General features: G+C 40.9%; 1 protein-coding gene across 1 annotated transcript in view; it reads right to left on the bottom strand.

The window, feature by feature from the left end:
- The window catches only part of HSPBAP1 (HSPB1 associated protein 1), a 39,290-nt gene extending 14,680 nt beyond the window's left edge, over positions 1-24,610 (bottom strand). Inside the window, exons 1-4 of the mRNA XM_042040965.1 lie at positions 24,414-24,610; positions 12,349-12,534; positions 5,726-5,910; positions 1,762-1,898 (exon numbers count right to left, since the gene is read on the bottom strand). Coding sequence (XP_041896899.1) covers positions 1,762-1,898; positions 5,726-5,910; positions 12,349-12,534; positions 24,414-24,450 — 545 coding nt within the window. The 5' untranslated portion in view covers positions 24,451-24,610. The remainder of the gene's footprint in view (positions 1-1,761; positions 1,899-5,725; positions 5,911-12,348; positions 12,535-24,413) is intronic.
- Between the last annotated feature and the right edge of the window lie 333 nt (positions 24,611-24,943).

The following is a 24,943-nucleotide window of genomic DNA, read 5'->3' as shown; positions in this document are numbered from 1 at the left end:
TTCTCCCAAAATGCAAGCCTTATTGCATTTTATTTTGCCCTCCAAGCTAGATCCTCTGAGGGGGCAGAGAATGACTAGATTAGGAGGCTCAGGGTTAATCCTGCAGGCTCACAATGAAGCAATATCATAAAGCAAAAAATTAAGAACCCTGAGGGATGCAAGGAGGAAATTCAAGATAGCAACAAAGGGCTAAGGAGTTGTCCCTGGCTTTCCTGCAAAGGCAAATCTATTTAAGTTTAGCATAAGCTCATATTCTGTTACAAAGCCTGTCTTGTTGGTGAGTCTCGAAAGGGAATCTTTCTGCTCTGAAGAAGCACAGGATTCACAAGCTTGTGGAAGTGTGCAATCTATTTAAAGGCTTTGTTCTGAAGAGGAAAACAACTTTTGTCTTTTCAGGCTGTGCAAAGGCTTTGGATTTCTTTCCCTGAGAGGAGCAAGGATTTTGCTCTACTTGAGGGGGAGGAAGTGCCTTGGGAAGGTGGACAAAACTGCTACGTGATGCTGGAACTCTGGCTCGCGTTCAGCATCTGAAGGTAGAGATCAAAGAGGCTTGGCAGGTATTGTGTCTGCTACATCACTGTACTTATTTAGTACACCCAGTATTTAAGTGGATCCTTAGAAGATATTTAGGCATTTAAGTCTCATGGTTTTCAATGAGATTTCTGGCTCCTGAACACACTGAAGTGTCTGGACTTCAATGCACAATGCTTACTGATGTGATCTGAAGTCTACAGGACTGGCTGCAGCACAGCAGTGCTGAGGGAGGCTTCCAAAGTGTCTCTGCTGCAGATCCACCCAAGGACCTCAAAGCTGTTTACAAACATGAATGAAAACCCTAAAGAGAGTTACCCTTCTTAGGGGTAAGATGATGAGCAATTCATTTACCTCAGGCCTTAAAGCCAGTCAGCATGTGGCACTGCCCAGTTAGAAGGCAACACATCTGACTTCCAATCCTGCACTTTAATCACACCACCACCACCACCACCACCACCACCACCATGATTTTACTGTTCTATAAAATGTCAGAGTAATTAATTCCATTGAAAATCCACTAGCAAATTACTCCTTCCACTCTATACTATCAAACCTAAAAAGTGTGTGCAACTTGTTCTGTTACTCTAGCACTACTCTAGCAATAATAGATAACAACCCAAAAACAAAAGAACAAACACCAGCCCTGAGGCCAATATGCAAGGAAAGGAGAAAAAAAAAATAGAAAAAAAAAAGAAGGCATGCAAACAGGAAGAAAGATACAGCAACAGCCACATGCTCCCAAATGAATTTGGAGCCTCAAATGTCCCTTTCAACTTTGCTCACAGCTAGTTGCTTCCATCCTGATGGTCCCCTTTTAAATTAATTCTAGCAGGCTATTAGAGGCTCTTGCACAGAGAATATTGTAAAAGTCTAAAGTAGTTTATTTCTATTTTGTTTTGGGGCCTTTTATTTTTAACTCTTTTATCTCCTAATTCCAAATTCCTGAATTCATAACTACTTGGAAGATTAAAGTGTTTATAATTGGACCACATAACACACAGACCAGAAAATAAAATTGTGTTAACTCCATGACCCAGTCAAACCAATGCCCTGAAGTTCTGCCATTTCCTGTAGAGCAGTTACGATGGTCTTCAATCATCAAGAACTCAGAAAACTAAAATAATAAGGACCTAGAATTAATACTACAAAAATCCAAAACTAACTTCATGCACAGTATCAAGTTAGTATATCTCCCCTGTATTTGCTGTACATATGTGCACTTGTTACCTTCCTTGTACTTGCAATACTAAATTGCAGCCGTAGGAGTCCAAATGGCAGGGGGTGTTTGCTCCTTCAGAACCAATCCACAGTGTGCTCTCTTTTCCACTTCTTCCAGGAAAACCAAAGTCAGACCACCTTACATCCTACAGCAACAAAAAAGTTATTTATGTAAGCTGTTGAACTGATTCCCATCCTATCCTTAGTTCTGAAAGTCTCCTGTCTTCTTCCACTGCTCAGTCACTCTTTATCCACTGCAGCTGTTTTTCCTTGGTTGGGTTCTAGAGCATGCATAGTCTGTTCCCCTTCCTCCAAAATTCTCATCCCTGCCTTTCATATCACTGAACTTACTCCTTTGCTCTACAGAAGTACTGCCAAATTCTCATGGCCACATGGGGCTTCTTTTTCTTTTCAAACACTCTTTTTTATCTTTCTCCACTCTTAACCATCCACCCAAGCTCAGGATTGCTTTTAGAAAAATTCTTATATATGGCATTTAAAAAGAGAATGAAAGGAAAGAAGAAAAATCCCTATTTCCTTTTCAAACAATTGATAATGCATGTGGAATTTTTGCTCTCTCTTTGCTTCTATCTCAGCTTTCTCCACATAGCCTGGGAACACAGAATTTACCCCATCTGTGACCCAGTGTTATGCTGGGATTTTGAAGTTTCTATTATTTAATGGGCACATTTGCAACTGCAAAGGCAGTGAACTTAAAACAACTCGATGACAGGGTGAGAAAGGGCAGAACAGGTGTGCATGTATTATGAACACAGTCCTGGATCTTCCCAGTCCATTGATCCTCCCACAAGCAATCCCTTGGGGATGACAGCTGGAAAGAGGCACAGTGAGATATTTTTCAGACAGTCCAAGGGTTTTGCAGAATGGTTCTGTATAGCTTGGATAAAGCTTTCCCCCATGTATCTACAGCTCATCCTGCCACCTGCAGGGCCTGATCATTTGTTTATTGGAAAGCACTTGAGGAATACTGGCCAGAGATACTGGTGCCTTTTGGCTGGAGCCCCAGACTGAGCCCTAGGAAACAGAGATTAAATTTCTGGCTTCCTGATGGTCTTGGGCAAATTGCTTCATCTCTGAGTTTTTATTTTCCCCATCTTGAAAAGGAAGATAACAGTATTTGTTCCATTTCAGTTAAGCACTCTGGGGTCATTCACATCCCTGAACTTTAGGAAGCTAATTTAAGCTTGGCTCTTGCTCTAGTCAAAGCACTCTCAATCATGCCTTGGAAAAGCCTCTCTCTTTCTGCTGTCTATAAAGAGAAAATAGGAGTCTAGGAGTCCTAATTAAAGTATGTAAGTTTGCTACTTGCAGACAGGTGGATGACTATCCTTTTTTAAGATCTATGGATGAGGAAAACTACAGCTAAACATTATAAGGATGACTTCACCATGACTCTGTATCAGGAAACCCTCAAATTGAGTGATAGCCTTCCCAAAAATTAGGTGTTGTTAAAGATTCTGAATTTCAGAGTTATTGATTTTAAAGATACCATTTGAAAAAAAATGCAGAAGAGTAATACAAACATTTGTCAAAGACAGCAAAAGATCCAAAAGAAAAAGTTGCTCCTATAGATTTCAGCAGGCATAAAATTTGAAATTCAATACAACTATTTCAGTGAAAAAGTTAAGCGTAACACCATTTCTATACTTTAATCTCACACCTAAATAGTTTTTATATTTTGTTACAATTTAAGTGAAAAGAAAGCACACATAATCAATATTAGATTTAAAAGAACTTTTTGAAAATGCTGCTGCTGTAGTAAATAGTTGAAACGATTATGGGTAAAATAGTTTTTAACCAATGAACTGAAAAGGAACCAGTAGTGTTACTGAAATCTTGTCACACTGGGTTCCTTTTCTACAATAAAAAGCCACAGTAAGAAGAAATGCACTAAAAGGTGTTCCAACCATAACAGATGGCACATTACTTGTGATATATATTTATTTCATTTGCTGCTTATAATGAAGTTAATCTGTACCCGTATGTCACTTTAAAAGGTCTCATTTCTATTTAAACCTCATGCATGTATCTTGCTCCTGATTTATATTTCAAATTCTGTAATGAAATATCAACTGAACAAAAAATGTAAGATGCTAGATATTGCTCATAGATTAGAATAATGGAATCATTACCTTAGCCCACACAACTGTAAATGATAAACAGCGCAATCTAAATTTCAAACAACTTCTAAATGGCCCTATTAATCACTATAAATAACAGTGCAGTTGGCCTTCTTTTCCCCTTCAAATAACCTTACGTAAATCTAAATAAAATCTAGAAAGAAAAAAAGGGGTTATCATCAAATTCACACAAGAATGGAAGAGAATTTCTACAAAGAATTCTCTTGGCTGGTATAAATTGTGTAGCTGTGTTTCAAAAGCCATATGACTCTGGAACTGACGGATGCCTTTCTCTCCCATGCCTGTGAAAATGGCAGATGACACACACCATATTTGCTTGCATAACACCACCAATTTCTTCCTTCCCAGATTCTGCTTTTCAAAAAAATCCATGGCATAACCATTACATGTGTCTATTCTAAAACTGCAGTACAATCTGTTGCGTGTTAGGTCAGGTGATCAGGTTGTGGCATGACACCTGCACAGAAATGCAACTCCCAGAGCCTCAACTTTGTTCTTGAATGGGGGCAAGGGAAAGAAGGTGGTAGGAAAATGGTTGTTTCCTTCAAGTGTGTTTTTATTGACCGAAGGAACCAGCAGGCTATTCAGGTCTTCTGAGCTGCTACTGGCTTGTGCCAGAAGACACACAGAAATGCTGTCTGTGGAGGCAGAAAAAGTGAAGACCAAGACAGGACCACAGATAGAGAAAGTTATGCAAAGATCTGGTGAAGCCTGAAACATCCCTGGAACTCCCAGCTTAGTTCAAACAACACAAACCAGCCCCAGGTTACGTGATCCTGGTTATGTTTCAGTGTGCTCCGGAAGGGAAGGGGGAAAGAAAGGTAAGATGATCTCTGTGTCCAGTCCTTACCTTCCGACCCAAAGAACAATAGGAAAGTCTGAAAAGTCTGAAAGTCTGCAAAAAGACCGATCACTGAAAACCACCAATTTTACTGGCACAAAAGAATAAAATACATATAAGGAGCATGGGAAATGCTTTCTGAGGAAATAATTAATTTGAGGGGACTTATCAGTTCATACTCGTTGTCATCCCAGTGATACAGTGATTTCGCAGGGAGTTATGATTCCATTTTCACCTTTCAAAGTATAGAAATGAATAAGGCTTTAGTTACTCCTTCTTTACATCTTTTGAAGAAGTACACCTTTTGTATAGCTATCCTTAAGTTTGCCTACTTACAATTAGCAAGGAGAAACAGCAGGAATGTAGATGAAGCAAGACATTGAAATAGGAGATAGGTACAGAGAAAATAAAAGGAAATACCTTGGGTAGTTGTCCTACTATGTATGGTAATTACCACAGATGATGTACTTCTGTGGGCAGGTTACTTCCTGTATTTTACTGCCTCCACAGAAGCTCTCCTTCTCACAAACAGTTAATCTAATGATATTAAGGGAAGGAGACGTGCTACTTAAGAAAATGAGCCACAAGGCAAAAACATGGAGCAAAGCCATGTTACAGCCTTGTTACTACAAGGGAATACATGCCATCAATCCTCCCTCCTGAGTGGAGCTGTTAATTTGAGAACCATTTGGGTGCAAGGTGGATCTGGCCTACATGGGAAGAAGAGTGCTGCCAACCTGGTAGTTCTTTTTGTCACTTGGGGTGTTGTTTCTAAACTCATAAGAAGGCCCAGAATTTTAGATGGCTGCTACTTGGCAGATTTCAGTTAGCCTGAGAGCCAGTAGCTTTTATTTCAATATTTTAAAGTAAGTGGCCAAATGAGCAGAGAGGGATAGCAGCAGAGGTTTCAGAAGCTACATCAGATAATTTGCAATGGTTCAACTAAGAAGAGATAATATTAATGTTTTACCTGGAAGATTTCTGGCTTGTCTTCAAATATTCTGGCAATGTATTTGTAGTCAGCATAAGCCCAGTATTTGGAGTAATCATAACAACTGAATGGTCCAGAGAGACAAGAAGGCTGCCCACAACTCCAAGCCAAAAACTCCTCAAGTGTAGCTTCCACATAGCTACAACTGGTTTCAAACTGGGGAACTAGATCAACAAAAGAAAAATCAAATATTACATGAACACTGAGCATAGAACCAGTAAAAATGTTAATACACAGTTTCTCTCTTGGCTCTGGTTAAATGCAACATGAGATATGAAGTCAGACTAGGTAGCTTGACTCTGGTCAATAAAATGGTTCTCATGACCTAACCCATAAGTAAAGTCTGAGACTATTGCTTTTTCATTAAGGTTTAATTGAATGGCTGTTACCTTGAACTTGCTGTGAGACAAAAGCAGACCAATACTTAGTGTTATTCTTCAGCACAGTAACTCAATAACACACCCTAGGTCGCTAAACAACTTTGCTTCATCTCCCTTCCTAAGTGTGAGTTGCAAATGTGCATGTCAAGTATTTATGTATCCTTTATTTTGTCTCCATAGATTTATGCAGATGGACATGTTCATCTTACCCTTTCCCTAAAGCAATAACCAAACCAGTGTGGTCATGCATAGAAAGCGAGTTACGGAACCACACACACGCTGCCAATGATCCACCTAAAATGCTGTGTGCCCTTATTTTTCATTTGGGACTGACAAAAGCATATTGCAGTGTTCCTTGGCACACACAAGAAGTGTTTACCAGCAGGGTTTTGCTCCCAGCATGCTTTAGTCAGGCTGACTGATACAGCTTTTCAGCTCAAGGTCAGGTCACTTGGAAGGTCTGCAAGATAATCCACATCACAGTATACTTTAATTGCAATTAATCAGATATCTTCATTTCCCGCTGCCACTAATCATGCCATCTTCAAAGAGATTTCTCCAGTATTTAAAAAAATATGACTTTACTATAACTACTACTGGGGAAAAATTACTGCAGCCTGCATGAATGACAATGACAGAGCTGCAATTTAACCTTGTGTAACTTGCATAGAGCTGCACAGAAACGGGATCCTTTCACCGTTGCGCAGCAGCAGCTCTTCGTTCTTTACCACTTTCATTTTGTTACTGCAGCAGTTCTCACAGAGTCTCATATAGCTTTTACAAACCTTTATCACTATTATTTTGCTATTTTCCATTGTGATAGCATAGGTAGTGGTTTCCTTCCCATGGCTACCAAATCATTAACTAAGAGTGTCAGATAAGCCTCGTTGTTTAGCAGTCTGTAACCTGGGTCTGTGCAGTGGAAGAGCTTCCTACCTAAGGACTACACACAAGACATATAAATCCCTTGCAATTCACAAAATCACAAACAAAACCCTCTGTACTGGATCCCATATCTGTGTTGCAGTCCCTCTCCTGATACCCAGTCGTTAATGCAATGTATATAATTTTACTAAAAGGTGGTCTGACAGGAAAATTAGACAAAAGATACAAGCACTACTAAGGGTGTTTCAATATCTGTATTACTTTCATGAGAAAAAAGAGTACATAGGACACAGCCTGTTTTCCAAGACAACTCAGAAGCAAATGTTTTAAAGGCAATAAATATGCTCCTTCTACCTCACAGCATATTTCACTCAGAGTTTCATTTAAAAAAAATCCAACTATCTTGTAGAATACAATCTCCTCAGGGCAGGGTTCTTGGTTTGATTTATACCTTGTTCAGTACCAAGGTGTGGGTATTTATCGAAAAATAAATAGTAAAAAAACCCATATTTGGGCAATCTAGACAGTTTGCTTAGATGGGTTTGTAGGCTGCAACAAGGGTGAAAATGTTGGAAACGAGCAACTGAAAGCAAGAACATTATTAACCAATTTGCTAATACTTAATGACTAAAAGCTGAGGGTGTTTTGTAATTGACAAATTGAAGATTAAGCCATGCAAGCCTAAAGTAGGCTGCCAGTTCTGTTTGATGACATGGTACCTGAAGGCATAACAGTCCTCCTCTCTCCCCTAATACCACAGATTGAAACTGGAAGGAAGGAGAGGGGGAAAAAGCGGGCTTTGGAGAAGCAACTCTCCTCCTTAGTTAAGGTCTGGTTCTGACAGTTGCCAAAATCTGTTTGTCTCAGAGTATTTGCAATGTGTACTAAGGAAAATGTAGGAAAAAAAGGTGTAATAGCCTTGGAAAACACCTAAACCTCCATTAGGAATGCAAGTGAAATGTCTCCTCCATTTCCTTAAGGAAAACCAAACCCCTATTCATAGCTGCTGGGGAATTAAACAAATAATCCAAGCAAGGAACAGCCATTTCATACTATAACAAAGCACAGGCATACTCACAAACAAAAAAACCTGGCCATGCACATCGAACCCCAATAACCACTTCAGATCTCAGCTTTATGCAACATTTAATCAGTGTACAGTATTTGTACTTGTTGGGGTTTTAGTTTAGTCTTAGGTTTTCCTGTTAAAGGAATTTTCTCCCATATGCATGTTGCTAGGGGACAAATAGCTGTACTTAAGAAAGACAAAAAGGGGAGTGGGGCGGGCCTGGCTACTCCTTTGTCTACACCTGGGTGTGGGGTCAGTTCGCTCTGAGCGTCCGGAGAGAGAAGCTGCAGAGAAAGGAGCTGCTGCTTCTTTCTTTTTGGCCGTTCTTTCTTCCTGCTGGAAACAACGCCGGGACCCCAAAAGCCGCTTTTCCCTGCCCTGCTGGAGACCGGGCTGTGGCTGCCCTGCCCCGCTGCTGCTTCGAGTTTTTCGCTACGCTGTAGCCCTGCTCGCCCTGCCTGCCTGGGCCTCCGTGGGGTTCTCCCATCTGGATACATCTCGCCTGCCACCCGGGATTTGCATTCGCCCCTGCCGCTCCAGCCTGCCATTCTAGCCTGCTGTTCCAGCCTGCTGTTCCTGAGAGCCCGGGATCGGCTGCCCAGCGGTTTGTGAAGCCTTTGTTCCATCCCTCCCCAGGATCCCAAGCCGCCATTACCGCGTGCTCCCCGAGCTCGCTCCGGAGCGCCCCCTGCAGCCGCGGGGGAACCATCGCACCTGCCCTGCTCACCGGGAGCCGCCAGCGCCCCTGCCGGCTGCGAGCGGAACTGCACCCGAGGGGAAATAGCCTGACAGCCGAGAAGGCTGGCACTGGGTTTGTGATTGCTGTTACTGCCAGAGTTGTTGTTGTTCTGTTTGACTGGTTATATACATATATATATATAGTAAAGAACTGTTATTCCTATTTCCCACATCTTTGCCTAAAGGCCCTTGATTTCAAAATATAATAACTTGGAGGGAAAAGGGGTTATATCTGCCACTTCAAGGGAGTCTTCTGCCTTCCTTAGCAGACACCTGTCTTTCAAAACCGAGACAGTACTGTATTTTCAGCCTCCTATTCAGCTACTGATTCTATAGCCACCTTTGCAGTCTCTCTATATCAAACCTCAGAGACCTCAATTCTGTTGCTATCCTTAGTGGTAAAACCTCTTGGCAAGATGGTCAAGTTACAGCCCTTTCCTATCCAACTGCGTTATCTGACAGCATCAGCTCTATCCAGCATCAGTAAGAGAAACATCCTCCAGAGATCTTGTGACTCAGAAACTGATCAGCATGACAACTCCTTGTTCCCTCCAGCTTCTTCACAGTAACCTCATTGTTGATTCATTTCACTATGCAACTACTGAAAATGGTCAAAACAAGAAATGGCTGCATATAGAAGTCAGTTTTGTGGAAGCTTTCTTTGTGCTGGTGTGCTCCAGGTAGCTATCAGATAGAAGGGCTGTAATGCTGCATTTTCTCTGTCAGGAACAAGACTTCTGTAGCTTTGGCCTATCCTTTATCCCACATCAGAAAAATAAATCTTTTAGTGTGGCTGGAACCAGATGGGTAGGGATTTCCTGATTAATAGCACCTTCATTGCTCTTGTAATGAACTCTGGTACTCTCTTTGAAGGTATCTTTGTCAATGCTTAGCCCTCTGATCGTATTTTTTTCCCCTTCTTATGGACATAAACTGTTTAACTTGTGTAATCAGACATAATACTATCAAACACACATTTAGATACAAATAATATACCGAGTAATACTGCTAGCTCTCACATTTTTCCATGTTTCAAATGCGCCATCCACATGCCTCAGGAAGTTACAAACTAGTAAGAAAAGCAAATACAAAATCCATGCAACTCCCACCATATTGCCCCATTTGCAATTCTCACTTTTGTTCATTAAGGAATTTTAGCTTGGGAAACCCATCCAGGCTGCAGATGTGGCACTCGAGAAAGATGAGGAGTTGCTGTAGTAAGAGGTCTCAATTAATTTTGAGTCTTCCAGATGAACCTCATAGCTCAAAAAACCTCAGAAACTCTGAAGCTGCCATTTTAGAGTGTCAGCAAAATATGCCTTTAAGCAGGAGAGTGGATTTTTTCTTCTACATTTCCAACTCTGTAGCAGGAGTGCTCCCACCTAGTCTTAAGGCAATAAACCTATTGTGAACATGGAAGGAATATTCAGAGAGAGATCAAGGCAATTTTAGTTGTATTCTAAAATACAAGTTCTGTTCTCTCTCTAACCACATGACTGGCTCTGTTTCACCTATGAAAGTTAGCAGGAACAATAAGAAAGAGAGGCCCTCATTAAGAGTAGTTTTAAGCATGCAAGAGTAGTAATAGTTTTAAGCATGCAACCACCTTCCAAATGACAGTGGCCCATGGAATGTATTACATTATTTCAGACTCTGAGATGGCTTGGATAATGGCTTCACTAATATATTCTTACACTGCAAATTTTTTATAGCATCACAGGTCTCATTCAGTTACAATATAACCCGAAGGCTGTACCCAGCTCCTTGAAGACATTTCTAGCCCACATTACATATAATGGAGGTTCCTGGAGACAAACTGATTGCTGCATAGGGATAAATGCCTTTAGGAAAAAGCAAAATGCAGATGGATGCTTCAAGATACAAATTCCAATTTAAATCCACTCTGTATCTCTAGTGATGACAAGTTATTGTTAAGTGATGACTCGTATCTACTTGGTAGCATCAATCTGTGACTCAGCTACAAAATACTCCATCAGTCCCATCAAAAACTCTGCCAGTTGGCACATCCATCTGGCTCTCAAAAAGTGCCTACTAACTAGTGGAGAGCAGGACCACTACTATTCTTTTACCTGGTAGGCCTTGCATGTTACAACTGAGATATATGAACAAGGTATCAAGGAAATCGTCATTCATATATATATATATACACACACATACATACATATACATATATATATGCTACACCTTCTCTATTAGCACTGGGATGCATTTCACACATAGTGCAAGAACTGGGTGGTACCTCTCTGAACTACAGAGATATTGCTACAAAGATACGTACCAAGGTTTTAATTCTACACCTCAGTTTTCCCATCTGTAGAAAGTGAGTAAATAATATCTATTCCCTAATCCATGCTGGTAAAATGCTTTGAAATCCTAACATGCCAAGCATTTTCCCTCTAACACTTCTGTTTCATCACTTCTCTTGCAAAAATTGAACATGAAATAACATGGTTGTGATGCTGTGAAGAAAGCAAATTTCACAGTGTTAAGATAGCATGATGTAATCCTACCACTTTCACTGGAACTGGCAGATCCTCATCTGGAGTCTTTGTGCAGACTCTACATTCCAAGAAAGAGAAAGTCCACCTGAAAAAGGTTAGAAGACTACAGAAAGAATAGCTGGGTGGGGTCTAAAAGACCATGACGTATCAAATATTTTTAAAGTGGATTTTTCTGGCCTAAGGGTTAAAAAAAATCCTGAATGTAGTCAAGATACTTTTCAGGCAAAAGGGAGAAAGTGCATAGCAAAATGTATTTTGGTATGTCTTTGGGACAGCAAAGGATGTAAAGGGCAGGAATAAAGCAGTGCATAACCTTTCAAGTGAATAGCAGATTGCCACCTTGGAACGTGTTTCTTGTACCTTCCCTCCATGGTATGAAACTCAGTCTGTCCATGGACACACTAGTGTGTGGCTACAGACAGAGATGAAGTTGTAGTATTTAAAATCAAGTTAGAAAATTGTCTTTCTCCCATGGCACGTGAGGTTTAGCAGTGAAATTATTGCACTGGTGTCAAATGATTTTCTTCATGCTTTATACTTCCATCATGACTTTCATCACAGGACCTTTAAGTACTGAAAACCACCTAAGTCTTAAAAACCTCTGGAGGAAGGTGAGAATTACCACCATTACAGAAAAAACCCCAAACAAATCAGGCTAATTATTTAGCTAATTCCTTAACAGTCAGGCTAATGGATATGGAAGCTCAACTCACATGAACAATCTAATCATGTGTAAGACCAGGACCACACACACACAACAAAGCAAGGAAGGAAAACTGAGAGGCTTGATTCTTAGATGCTGGTGTTACCCACCAGACTTCCTCCTAAGAATAAACACATGAGAAAGACAAGGGAGACTTCTACTGCTGGCCAAATCCCATGTCCTAAAAAAAGCCTGCAACGAAAAGCAATACATTAGAGAAAGAACAGTTATAATGAACAGGCAGATAATTGCAGGACCTAAAAAAAGAGACTTGTGACATTAATGCCTGTCCACCTCATTCTCACCTAAATTCACCGTCTTCAGGCCCAGCCTAAACTGGACTGTCCTTCCCTCCAACACAGCAGAAAGGTGTTTCACATTCCAGTGCAGGGCTGGCCAGTCACCAACCATGTTACAGAAGACTGCAGGTTGCTGTAGAGACATCACAATTTCCTTGGTTTTCTCAGGAGTAAATGGTTTGACATCTTCATCTATGTAAAGAAAAAAAACAGATGGAGAGAGATGATTTATCATACATGAAGTGTTACCTACCATCTTTCATGGGACAGAAAACATTAAGAACTAAGACCTCCTTTGTTTATGACTGATTGTTTTATTACATTTGTAGATTTTTTTCAAATCAAAGTTGTTCTGCAAGCACTGGAAGAACTAAATTAAAGTGTAAAGTGGTGTATGAGCACATACAATGTAAAACAAAAAATAAAAATAGAATTTTCACTTGTATCTTTGGCAATAAAGCACTGTAGCCAAACTGCTTAGAAATAGGCTAACAATAAAATAAACTTGCAAATAACGTCCAGAGTTTAGAGAACATAAATTTCATGAGTAACAGTCTTTCTGCATGGGATTCTTTCCAAAATTGTAGTGCATTGTCACAGACAGCAAACCAGCTCCCCATGTGTTTGCTTTAAACCAAGGAACGGCAGCATAACCAACGAGCAGGTATTTTTGAAGTGTTTTAAAGTTTCATCAACAGAATTTTAGAAAAAGGAAATTGTACCGGTCCAAGAACTAAACTAACCCAAGATTTCCATTTATTCCTTTGCTGTTTAGAGATTTATATGCCCCACTGAAACTGTGAAGCTGAAATGTTGGCAATCTTGAATTAACTCAGCATTTTCAGAACAACTTTTCTTTAGGGACATATTCAGAAGGAAAATCTGGGTTTTTTAAAAAGGAATAACATGTCCAGAGAGCTGAAGAGGTGGACTACAGCTTCAGAACATAAAAAAATCCATTCATTATTTTAACCTCTATTGAAGTTAGCTCATCCAGAATTTGTATCTGTATAATGGCTAAGATTTAACATACTGAATTGATACACATGGCTCCCCGTGACTTCCAGCGGTTTATTCAAAACAAACAAACCAATTCAATCACTGTATTTAGGGGTCAAATGATGGTCTGGCAGGCACAATGAGTTAATTAAATACAGGCCAAGAAAATTTCCTTCTCTGCTGGTGCTAATTTTGCCTGTCACTCCTCCCCATGTGTGGGAGATAGCAGAAAACCAGCCAGTCGCACATGGGGCAACCCTGTGGTGCCAGCTAGGGGAAACACAGAAGATGACCCACTGGGAACAATGTCACTGAGAAAATTTCTTCAGGATTAATTCAAATGCAACAAAAAACCAAAATAAATCTATGGATGCTGAAGTGGGAATGGCAGGAATAAGAGGAGTCCTGTGCACATTGTGTGCTGTATCTTGTTGGTAACTTATGTGAGTCCCCCTTCTTTTGACAGGGTTTATACTCCCACATAAGGTTTAAAAGCTGTGCTTTTTAGTTTTCTAAATTAAGCTGCTATCTGCACACAAACTCAGTGGGAGGTATTGGGGCTGGGGTTTCCTAGAGTCAACGGGTCTCTTCTTCCATAGACTTCCAGGGAAACCGAATCCCTTACTTTTCACTCACCAAAACTCCATTGTGAAGCTTTAAAACTAAAGACCTCTGGTATTTTATCTTCATGGAATACAAAATTTTTAAATGGCTTCTCTTTCCTAAGGCAGATGACAGGAGGGAGCTTGGATTTTGGTTTGTTTTCCACATTTCCTCTCATATGCAGAGCAACACTTGACAGGATGGTGTTGCTGTGACACAGAGATCTCTCTGACACTTGGCCTTCAGTCTCACACTCCAGCAACTTACACAACCAGGACATAAGGAGGCCTCACGGGGACCGTATGTCTTACCATATGGTCTTCCCTACCCCCGGGATGAGACTCTGGGGCTTTCCAAGAAATAGGTTAGTATACCTAGAGGCAGCGAGCCCAGAGAAGGAAGAAAGACCATCTGCAGACACAAGGGCATGTGCTGGTGCAGCCACCAGGAGCTGGCTGGAGGCATGGTAAGAGGTTAAAGCTCAGCACGTTTTTTCACAGAGATTCTGTTCAAGAGCTAAGGCAAAACTTGGTCCAGGGCTGAACACTCCCAGGGGGTTTATAAAACTTCTGTCTTTCACCAGTGCAATTATAATACCATACAGAGGTGGCTTTCACCATGTGGGAGCTGGCAGGCCTTATCTACCTTTCAAATTTTCCAGCTCATAAAAATGAAATTACTTCTGCTTAGGCCATGTTTATCACTGCATGGCTGTCTTTTCAACTACTCAGGGTTCTTTTACTTTAAGAGCAGTACATTTAAGTATTTTAAAGAATGTAAACCCTAATAAATGCAAGAAACTGGTGACACTTTTTTGGAGGATTTTGTAAAGCTGACTTTTATTGCAAAAGCTTCAGGTTTATCCTGTAACTTCAGTCAACAGTTGGGATGTGCTATGAAAGCAGAAAGTTCACTGGAAGAGACAGGAAGGCTCTTTGAAGCCAACTGTTGATTCTGTGGGGCTTTCTAATGTGATTTCCACATGCACATCATGCTTTTGCAAGGTGTGGTTTTAACCACAATGCATACACACACAGTGGGAAGCTCAGAGCTCAAGCTACTGGGAGAGTAGGCCAACAAAAAACCACAATGAGGCTAAATAGCCTCTCATCTACTGAATGATTGTCATGTCACCATGTTCAGTTGTAAACATATTTCCCTATAATTGAAATGTTTAGAAAATTTAAAGACTTAAATAAATATACATTAGGGGTTTTTGCAAAGACAAATGCAGATTCTTGCTAAATCTGAGTGAAGAATCTGTGTCTTGATTCACCTCTATGCATTCCTTGGTGAGAATGGAGTCAGCTAAACATAATTCTCTCAAATAATACTTGTCATGCATATCTAAGTGCCTGCTAGAGAAAAGACACATGATAAAAGGTAAATATAATATACTACAGCAAATAGATATTATGGTAATTTGGAGAACTCTACTCAAGACCAACAGAGATTTTTGATGGAACTATATGCTGTAGGAGTGGGAAAAAGTAATTTAAAGAGATATCTGAAGATAGAAGACCTGAAGAGAGATTAGCAGGATTATAATTTAAAACAATCTTTTCCTCAGTTATTGTTATCATAGCTTCACAAAGACTTTATAAGCTGGGTTCTTGCTTCTTAGTATTTTATAGCTTGAGATTGATGGTAATTGATTTGAAGGCAAAACCTGAGGTTGTGTAGCATATATAAGAACATACAGTTTGGATGTGCACAAGTAAAAGGCGAATAAATAAAATGTGTAGCAAAGGAGTAAAATATCCACTGCACATCTTGGCATTAAATATCAAATTCCTAGGGGAGATTGGGTAGCAGGAGAGAATAGAAAAGCATATTCCCTTTGAAAAGAAAAGCTCTGTGGGAGTCTTCATTTTCTCAGTTGTACTCTGATCCACAAGAGAAAAGGAATACTTTAGCTTAGTTCTTTCTATCAGGCTCAACAAATGGTGTGACTTCACAGTACAAAAGGAAGCAGGAATAATTTGTCTCATGTTTTGACTTTACCCAAGGCATGTACAGAATCCAGCCACGAACTGAAAAAATGAACCAAGTTTTAGCTCAAGTTTTGTAACTGTGGCAGCTTATATAATTGGCAAAAAACATAAGTGTTCTTTAGAAAGGCAACACCTTGCAAAATAGAGATCTCCCAATTAACAAAAGAAAGCTCTTTAGTTGTCTTTACACAAGGTACTGTCAAACATGAAGACTCATCCAGACTTAGCACTGAGGCCAGGTAAAAGAGAAGTGATGAATCAGCCAAGTACTCTCCAGCAGACTTTGTGCTTCTGAAAGAGAAACTAATTTAATGTTTCTGATTATCAATTTTTCTGAATAACTGAGTGGGGCTTAGGAATTAAGAGTTTAACACAGCAGGCAGTCTAACTAAAAGTGGACTTGATCAAAGTTGTTCAGAAGTTAAATGTACTGTCATTAAAAAGCTAAATGTACTGTCATTCATTTAAAATAATTTAGCAAATTATAAGAGTTCATTAGTGCATAGCAGTTGGCTTCTGCCAAAACACCCTGCTGCTTAAATATGAGATTTAATTGAGAGGTATTAAAATTATTTTCTAAAAGAGGGAGTACAAGGAAATCCTGGTAATGCATTTGGTACATGCATCATCAAATTGTTTTTCTTGCAAATCTGTAATGCTCCCTTTTCCTTACTTCTTTTATTTTAAAAATATATAAAAAATAAAAGAAAAAAACCCCATCTTGAATACATTAATACAGACCAGCCAGGTGAGTAAAAAAAGTCACCTAACCTCCAGAATCATAACTATTCCAACAGCCAGGAGTGGGAAAAGAGAAGGTATGGGGGAGGATGGGCAAACTCCCCAAACCAAATATTAGTGACTTGGTTTGGAGGTCAAACTTAATGGTTTCACAGTACATTAACTCTGTAAATTAAAAAACAACTTTAAATAATCTGCATGTGATTGCAACGCTATGCACTATAATCAACCTACTCTGGGCAAACAGAATGCCTCTAAATATACATGTGTAGTTTTCAGAATAGGCTGCACCAACTCTTTACTTCCTCACCAGCTATTGCTGCTGCTATTAGTTCTGACTCTGGGAATGTTAATAACTGTAAATGCACATAGCCAGCAGGCAGCTACCCTAGATTAGCAGATGTTCTGGTTACTGAAGGAAAGGTGGTAGTTGCATGGAGACTCTCAGGACAGACCAGTCTGCACTGGTAAGACTGGCACCTGAAGCTCACTCTGGTAGCCTGCAGCCAACACACCCTTCCTGACTCTCCATGTCTGCTACTGTGGAAGGACGGCAGCTAAAGTAAGAAAAGAAACAGGCCAAAAGAGGAATTTGGATTCACTTTCCAGTGCTCCTGTGGCAGAGCTGAGCATCTTACAGTTTTTCCTACAGGAAGTCGAAGTGACTTCAGACATGAAGTAAGATAGGAGTGTGGGCTAAGCTGAAATCTCATCTTGTCCTTCCCATAGAGCAAAGGGAATTGCTGGCAGACTCCTTTGGAGGGAGTAAGGGTTGAGCCCAGAACACAGCACTGGGAGGGACTTCCCGCCCCTGCTCCAAATGACAGCGCATCATCTCAAGCATGTTTAGGAAATTCTTCCCCTAAATCCCCTAAGGCTCTTCCTCGAAAGCTCTTTCTGAACCCCGGGCCAGTTTCTGCCTGATGTCTCTCCTCCATCCTGCACCGCAGGTTTAGAATGCAGTTGTGCCAGTTTTCAGCTAATGAACTGAATGTCGAATGACCTCAGCTCCTCTGGTCTCCTCCAGTAGAAGAACTGCTTGAAGGAAAATACTATGGTCTTTGATCAAAACCTTCCACCAGGGTATAAAAAGATAAGATTATTCTTCCTTAAGCTAGGCTCCCAAAATTCCACCTTTCTGTCAGTCTGTGGAGTGTAAATTACACACCCCTGCTACTGAGGGGATTAAGTAGCCAAACCATGTCTTCCCAGAACCCCACTGGAACTGATACACATTTCTGACATTTCCTAATAAACAGAAAATTTAATACAAAACTTAAAACTAATATAACATTATAATTGAAGGTAAGGAACTGGCAAGTCAGGGAGTTGATGTGTTTATTTCTAAAAAAAAAAAAAAAAGAACTTGTTCATATTATAAGCTTATTTGTATTTCTTTTTCTATTCCTTGTCAGTAGTATGAAAGCACTACTGTTAAATAGATGAATACACTGTATAAAATTCATTGTCGGAAACTGTAATCAATTGTGACTTTATTGTTGTTCAGTCCTGTAAACTTGACTGACAAGAACTTAAAAATGGCAACACCAAAAGAATCTAAGTCTTCTAATTTACATGGTTTTCCCATAAGCTGTTGTAGTAAATAGTCAAAAGTATTCTCAAAATATGTGTTTTTTTTCCTACAAGCCATTGTAATAAATAGTAATTAATACAATGGAGCCTTTTGCATTTCATCCATGAAAGGGTTATGATGGTCGTATACATTACTTTGTTCACGATTACACTGCACAGGATACAAATTATGATTAATGACTGAGTCAATTAGAGGTATAATTAATTGTCAGAACGAAATTATACTTTAAAAGAGTAAAAGAAGTTTTTGAATTACATAAATTATTGAATTGAAAGAGACCCACCACGTGAACCTCAAGAACAGTTTCTGAAATGCACAATAAGGGTATTAGATTCAGGGATTGCCACTTTTATAGGAGTACCAAAAATAAAGCATGGCTATTATTCCATTGTTTACATCATTCCATTTCTTTCAGTGTGGGTAAAACAAGCAGAAGTGCGTTTAATCTTTGCTTCAAATTGCTATTTCTGTTTATAAAGGTTCTCATGCTGCAACATGAATTTTGTCTGTGAAAACTGTTAACAGGTTATGTTTTGAATCCTGGGGTTCATATAAAGACTGTAAAAATATTGCTTTGACATAATGTCCAGAATATACGACCAAAACAGCTCACAAAAATGTGAACAACCAAGGTTTTCTAATCTAATTTTCAACTTTAACGTTTTGTTCACGTTAGTTCCGTTTTTTAATATAACTATTAAACATAAAAGAACTCTTCCTCTTTAGCTGAAAAAGCTCAGCCTTTTACATAGAAGATCATATTTCAAAACTTTGTAATACAACAAGCTGCTGCTAGTGGTGTCAATGTATCTTTACCATTTTCCCTCCAGAGATTTCCTTTCTATTTTCTTTTTCAAATAACAACTGCCTGCAAAGTTTCTTTATCTGTAAACACCATGACTAAAAATCAGAAAAGATCAAGCACTGCAGGCCCAAGTCTCTACTCAGATCTCCATGAACTTCTGTTCTAATCAGCTGCACCTGCATTTCTGGAGACTGAAGGTGACCTTTAATTATACAACAAACTATGACAGTGCTACTGCTTTGAATTTTGGAAGTTTCTTGCAATATGCAAAATCTACCAAAACTCAGTATTTTTCAACCTATCAGTATATACGGAAAACTCCTTTCAATAGAGGAGTTTCAATATTTTCATATTCTTTTTAAACATTAGCATCACTCTACTCACTACTGTCTGATTTAATACCAGTATTAGAAGGAATGATGTCTTCTATGTCAGGTCTTCAAAAGCACATGGTACATAGAAATTTAAGATAACCCCTGAACATAAGCAAAATAATAAAACTGCAAAAGGTTAAAGTTGCACTTTTATACCAAGACATCCAAACTACCTTACCATTGCTCTTTTTAAGAATACTCTTAGAGAATCCAAAATTTCATGCTACTATATCTACTCCCAAGAATTTCATTGTATCTGTGACCACAAAGTGTAGAATAGTTTAAACTTTATTTGTGTATGTCCCTGTTCAGAAAAGCACAGACATAGAAATAATTGATTCAGCCTTTTCTTTCTATATGGAATTACATGATACGGTCACATTTCAAAGAGACAAACAACATTTTGTGAGCTTTATGTCCTCAACATGGATTTGATCCCAAACACCCACCCAGACAGTCAGATCTTCAGAGGACCCATTTGCAGAGCTCACAGCATACCTATTGTATGACAGCTAAACGTGACTAGACCAACAGAAACAAACTCCCTAATGTCTACAGTGTTAATTATAGCAGAGCGGTAATTAAGTTACCCCTTGCTGCTTCGATGTAAGACAACAGGAGAACAATGCACAGGCTGATAAGAAATGAGAAACACATGCACCAGAGACACAACAGACAGACCCGTACCAGAGCACCATGACTATCTCTTTTTGCTGGCATCAGAGACAATGAGAGCTGCACTGAGGCAGTCCTAGCCCAAGGAGATGGTGGAGATTTTCACCCTGTTTTTCCCAATTCAAGCCTAACGTCCTCCGCCATCCCAGTGACTCAGTTCATCTGCATAATTCTCAGGTTTTCAGGAAGAGAGGAAACCATCAGTCTTTGAAACTGAATTTCCTTAACATAACTTTGGTGTGTAAAATACTCCATTGATGTAGTTTGTGGTTACTTGCACACGGTGGCCCTGAATAAAATGAGAGAACATAGGGACAGTAGTCTGCTGGAGTTCCAACATAACCTCCCTAAAACGCCTAAGACACGGAGCCTGAAGGCTAAGTGAGGTAGGGAAGTAGCCAACAAAATTACCTTGATGAAAGACATTATGTAGCCTCCACCTCCCCCTCAAAGAAGATACAATCATCACTTACATGTTCATCATTAAGCAGGTGATGAATGGCAGAACAAGCAGAAATGGAGCACAAAATGGTTTAAATGTGCTCAAAGCCCAAGTCAGATGTGACTTTTGCATATTCCTTTTTCGAGCTGGAGTAAGGAATCTACAGTGTGTACAGGGAATCTAATGACATGTCTTTCATTAGCCAGCCACAAATGCAGACTCCACAAGAAAAAGGAGCTACCCGACCTCTCCCTAGAGAACCTTGCAATGGGCTCTGGCTCACCACAAACCTGGAATCATTTACACTACAATGGTCACTTTGCAGTGGGAATATACACAGCCTGCAATCAAAAGGTATAAACGAATTCCCCACTGGAAAACGCTGACGTTTGAATTTAAGAATAAAACTGTTCAGCTTTCATAAGCTGAAGATCTGTCTGGTCTGTATTTTTGCTTCTTGTTGATACTAGAAAAAAGGAAAAGGAAGCACTGCAAAACTTGAAGGACAAGGAAATCATTGTATGACGTTAGAGCTGGAGTTTACCTACTTCTCAATAAAAAAGGCAAAAAAAGATGCTGAAAGTTATTGAATAAACAGATTGGAAGGTGCCCAAGCCAAGCCCAAGCCAGAGCAGATTTCAAACAACCTGTTCCTGAGCAATTAGAAGAAAAGGGATGTCAAAACTTGAGGAAGGAAGAACGGGATTTGCTCACACCTCACAGGCTCACCTTCAGAGGTGTTTTTCAAGATGGGGTGTAAAGAACACACCCATTACAGCTCCCTGCTACACCAGTGTTGTTTATGGCAGCTCTGAAACTGCACTGTCACAACTCCGGCTGAAGTCTAGAAATTGAGGGAAATCCCTGGTAAAGAGACCTTTTTTTAGATGCTGAAAGGAATATTCAGAATTGGCTACATACCACTTTTCAATCTTCAAATTAATTTTGCGTTCTGCCCATTTTGTGCCAAAATCCTTCTAACCTTTATAGGGTATACAATCACTTGCTGCTTGTCACATGGCAAGGTACGAGTTGACACAAGAAAGGACAAGATTGTATACATGACATTAGGAACTGTTGGGAGAAAGGTGCAAGAACAAAGGGGACCCTGAAGTTCATTGAATCTCTCTGAAGAACGTCACATGGAGAGCAAATCTGTCAAAACTGTGGAGACAGGAGAGAGCAAATGGCACTTTCTAATGTGCTAGGAACTGGGGGTTGCCCCATGGGGGGATGCTCTCCTGGACTGCTGAGCTCAGCTATTACATGATAGATGTGTTTTAGCTGAACTAGACTCTCCAGATGCCTCAAGGTTGTAACAAAACCATTGGAGCCTCAGTTTATATTAATAAGCCAATTTCAAATCGGCACACTGCAGGTGCCAACTTGCAAGCAGATCTGCCAGGCCCACCCTGGGGACGGCAAGAGCATTTGGAAGCAAAACAGCCTCAGCCACGTAATTTTTGTCCGTCACCACTAGTCCATCAGAGCTCCAGGCGACCAACTCCTCCTAAGATGAATTCCAGAATGTTTTAGGTCAGACACAGGCAGACAGGCATGAATATGGTCACACAACTACCCTCAGAGCTTGTAGGTTGGAAATGAAGGCACCTACAAAGGACACACTACTGTGCACAGGCAATTAGTACCTGGATGGACATCTGTATCACAGTTTTGGATCTAGCTGTCATTCAGTCCATGCAAGACCTGCTATAGACATGAAAGTTATGGGCCAGGAGAGAAAATAACCTTTCTGCTTGCCCGAATATATGTGCATTTCATCTGATAATATTCAAATCTCTTTAGCTACATTATAATGAGGTTAAACCAAGAAAAATTTCCCCACCTCAAATATTACAAATGTCAGTAATGAGAACAGTAAAAATGTCACCACACGGAGAAAAGAGTGAAATTAGCATATTTAGAGGAGTATTATACCCATGAGTGAAATAATGCAATCAGCTAGCTGCAAGATAAAGCTAATTTGGTTTCCAACAGTTTATCAACAATACACTGCTCCTTTACATTAACAAATTTAACCGATACCATATCCTGCAAACAAGAATAATTCACACAGAATATTACATTGTGTTAATTAAATAGCTGGAATAGAAAAGGTCAGGCCATGACTGAAAGATGCGCATATGGGTTGTGAAGCTATGAAAAGATGGAGTGATTTCAAATCAAGCAATTAAAATAAATTATTTAAATAATCATTAAGTCAATAATAAATACACTTAGATATTTTTGAGCCCATTTTGACAACCCCTTTAGTTTGTTGCTGTTTCTCAGAAATTTCTCTTTCTTGTTGACCCAGGAAAGAATCAAAATATCTTGAAACCCATCATTAGATGAGGTGGCTTAGATAAGTTATCAGAATTAACCTACTTATATTCAAGTTCTCATTTAACTGTGCAGATAATGAGGCATGAGGCAAGTTCTGAAGTTAAAAGGACACCACAAAGCCCCACTTGCCTTATTTCTGGATGGGTTTCCTGCCACTAGAACCCTGAAACCACCACAATTACTACCGTTAATTGAAAAATGTTCAAAGAGAGAAGTACTTTTTCACTTTGTTTACTTCTGAAAATAACAGCACTTTGTCTTTGGATGAATGCCACCAAATCACTTAAATTATAGTAGTAACATACCCTTTTAAAATTGAAAGAACATTTTGGCATGGGCTAAACTATGCTGAGGTAGTAATGTATGAAAAAGACTTAGTAAAACGAGGAATTAATCTTATTTGGAGCTCCAAAGCACTACGGGAATATCCATCAGTCATGAGCAAGTCTGAATCTCACCCGATATTTTTACTGTACTTTTGTCACTACAGCTGTACACAGCAAGCTCAAATTTGAGTTTGCTATCCTATGTCCCCCAATTATTTAATTATGCGTGAATTTTATTTTTCCTAGGGTATTTCCTGAACTTTTGTAAACAAAATATAATTTTCTTTTGATCATAGTTCTGCTGATTTCAGCTAGCATATACTTCCTTTTTGCCCTTTCAGTCTAGGAAATGGAGCTGTGTGGACTAAACAAAGCCCGATGTCTATTATGTTCTGAGAAGAATTTCATGGGAGTCTGTGGTTTTGGCTGCAAAACAGTGGGATGAGGGCCACGTGTGAAACTCAGCTGTGCACTGCCCAGCACATCAACAGTTATGACATTGACACTGGACCTAAAACCAGTCTGTGGGGATCCCACTGTTCAGCTCTCCCCATTTAATTACACGGACACTTATCAAGCCAACTTGCAGACTTTGTAACAGAATGCCTAATCAAGCCACGCTGAAATACCCAATTTTTTAGGGAAGATGAAGTACTGTGCAGCATACGAGCCATTAATTTTATGACAAGTGCAGATGGTTGATATACAAATAAATTCTCACATAACCTAACCGAATGAATATATACTTCAATCTATTTAAACAATAATACTAATGAGCATAGTGTTCCCCACATGATGGTATATTCACCCGAGTTATTTTAAAGTGGATTTCAATGCTTGTTGTATCTGAACCCTACTATTTTCTTCCTCCCAATTCGGACCACGGTTGATTTGTATCCACCAAAACAACATGATTTCCTTCTCTCTTTAAAAGGATCGACACCCGGGCGATGCCCTGCTGCAGCACCTCCCTGCGCGAAGGTACCCACGCTGCGGTGAGGGGCCCGCGGCCGAGAGGGACGTGTCGGAGGAGGAGCCGATGGAGAGGCTCGGCGGGCCCGCTCACGGCCCCGCTTCAGCCGCCGCTTCGCCCTCCCCGTGTCCGCCCTCGGCCCGGGCCTGGAGCCGCGCCGCGCTGGGACCCGAGGCGGGCGGGGGCGAGGGGCACCTACCCGGCGCGGGGGGACGGCGGCTCTCCGCCCCGGCCATGCTCCGGCGGCTCTGCCTGCGGGGCGCCTCGGGCGGGCCCCGTTCGGCACCGCCTTCGGCAGCGGAAGGGGCAGCGCGGCCCCGGAGCGGCGGCGGGGCGGAGCCGGGTGGCAGCGTGACGGCCGGAGCTCCCCGGCCCTGCCGGTGACACCCGGGCGGCTGCTCCTGCGGGCCGCCTCGCTCCCGCCCCGGCTTCTTCTCCGCGCGGGGTGACGGCCCGGCGGCTTCCCCGCCCTGCACGCTTCCGCTGCCCGCTGGCGCGGCTCCCTCCCCACGGGCGGCGGGCCCGGCTCTCCTCCGCGGCGCCGCTTCCCTCCTCCCCTCGCCGGCCCTTCCCGACCGCGCATGCGGCAGTGCCGGGCCGGGGCAGCGCTGCCGCGCTCGGGGGCTGAAGTGTGGGTGTCCCTTCCCCCGGCCCCGTTCTCTCCTCCCCTGCGGGCCCCCGGCAGCGCCCCCGCAGATGGGCTTAGGCTGGAGCAGCGCGGAGGAGCGG

This window comes from Corvus kubaryi, unplaced genomic scaffold (genome assembly GCF_017639235.1).
Source record: "Corvus kubaryi isolate FWS band 111438036 unplaced genomic scaffold, C.kubaryi_AGA036_p1.0 37396, whole genome shotgun sequence".
Classification (NCBI taxonomy): domain Eukaryota; kingdom Metazoa; phylum Chordata; class Aves; order Passeriformes; family Corvidae; genus Corvus; species Corvus kubaryi.
Note: the sequence above shows the minus strand (reverse complement) of the source record. Positions and strands in the feature narration are given on the sequence as shown.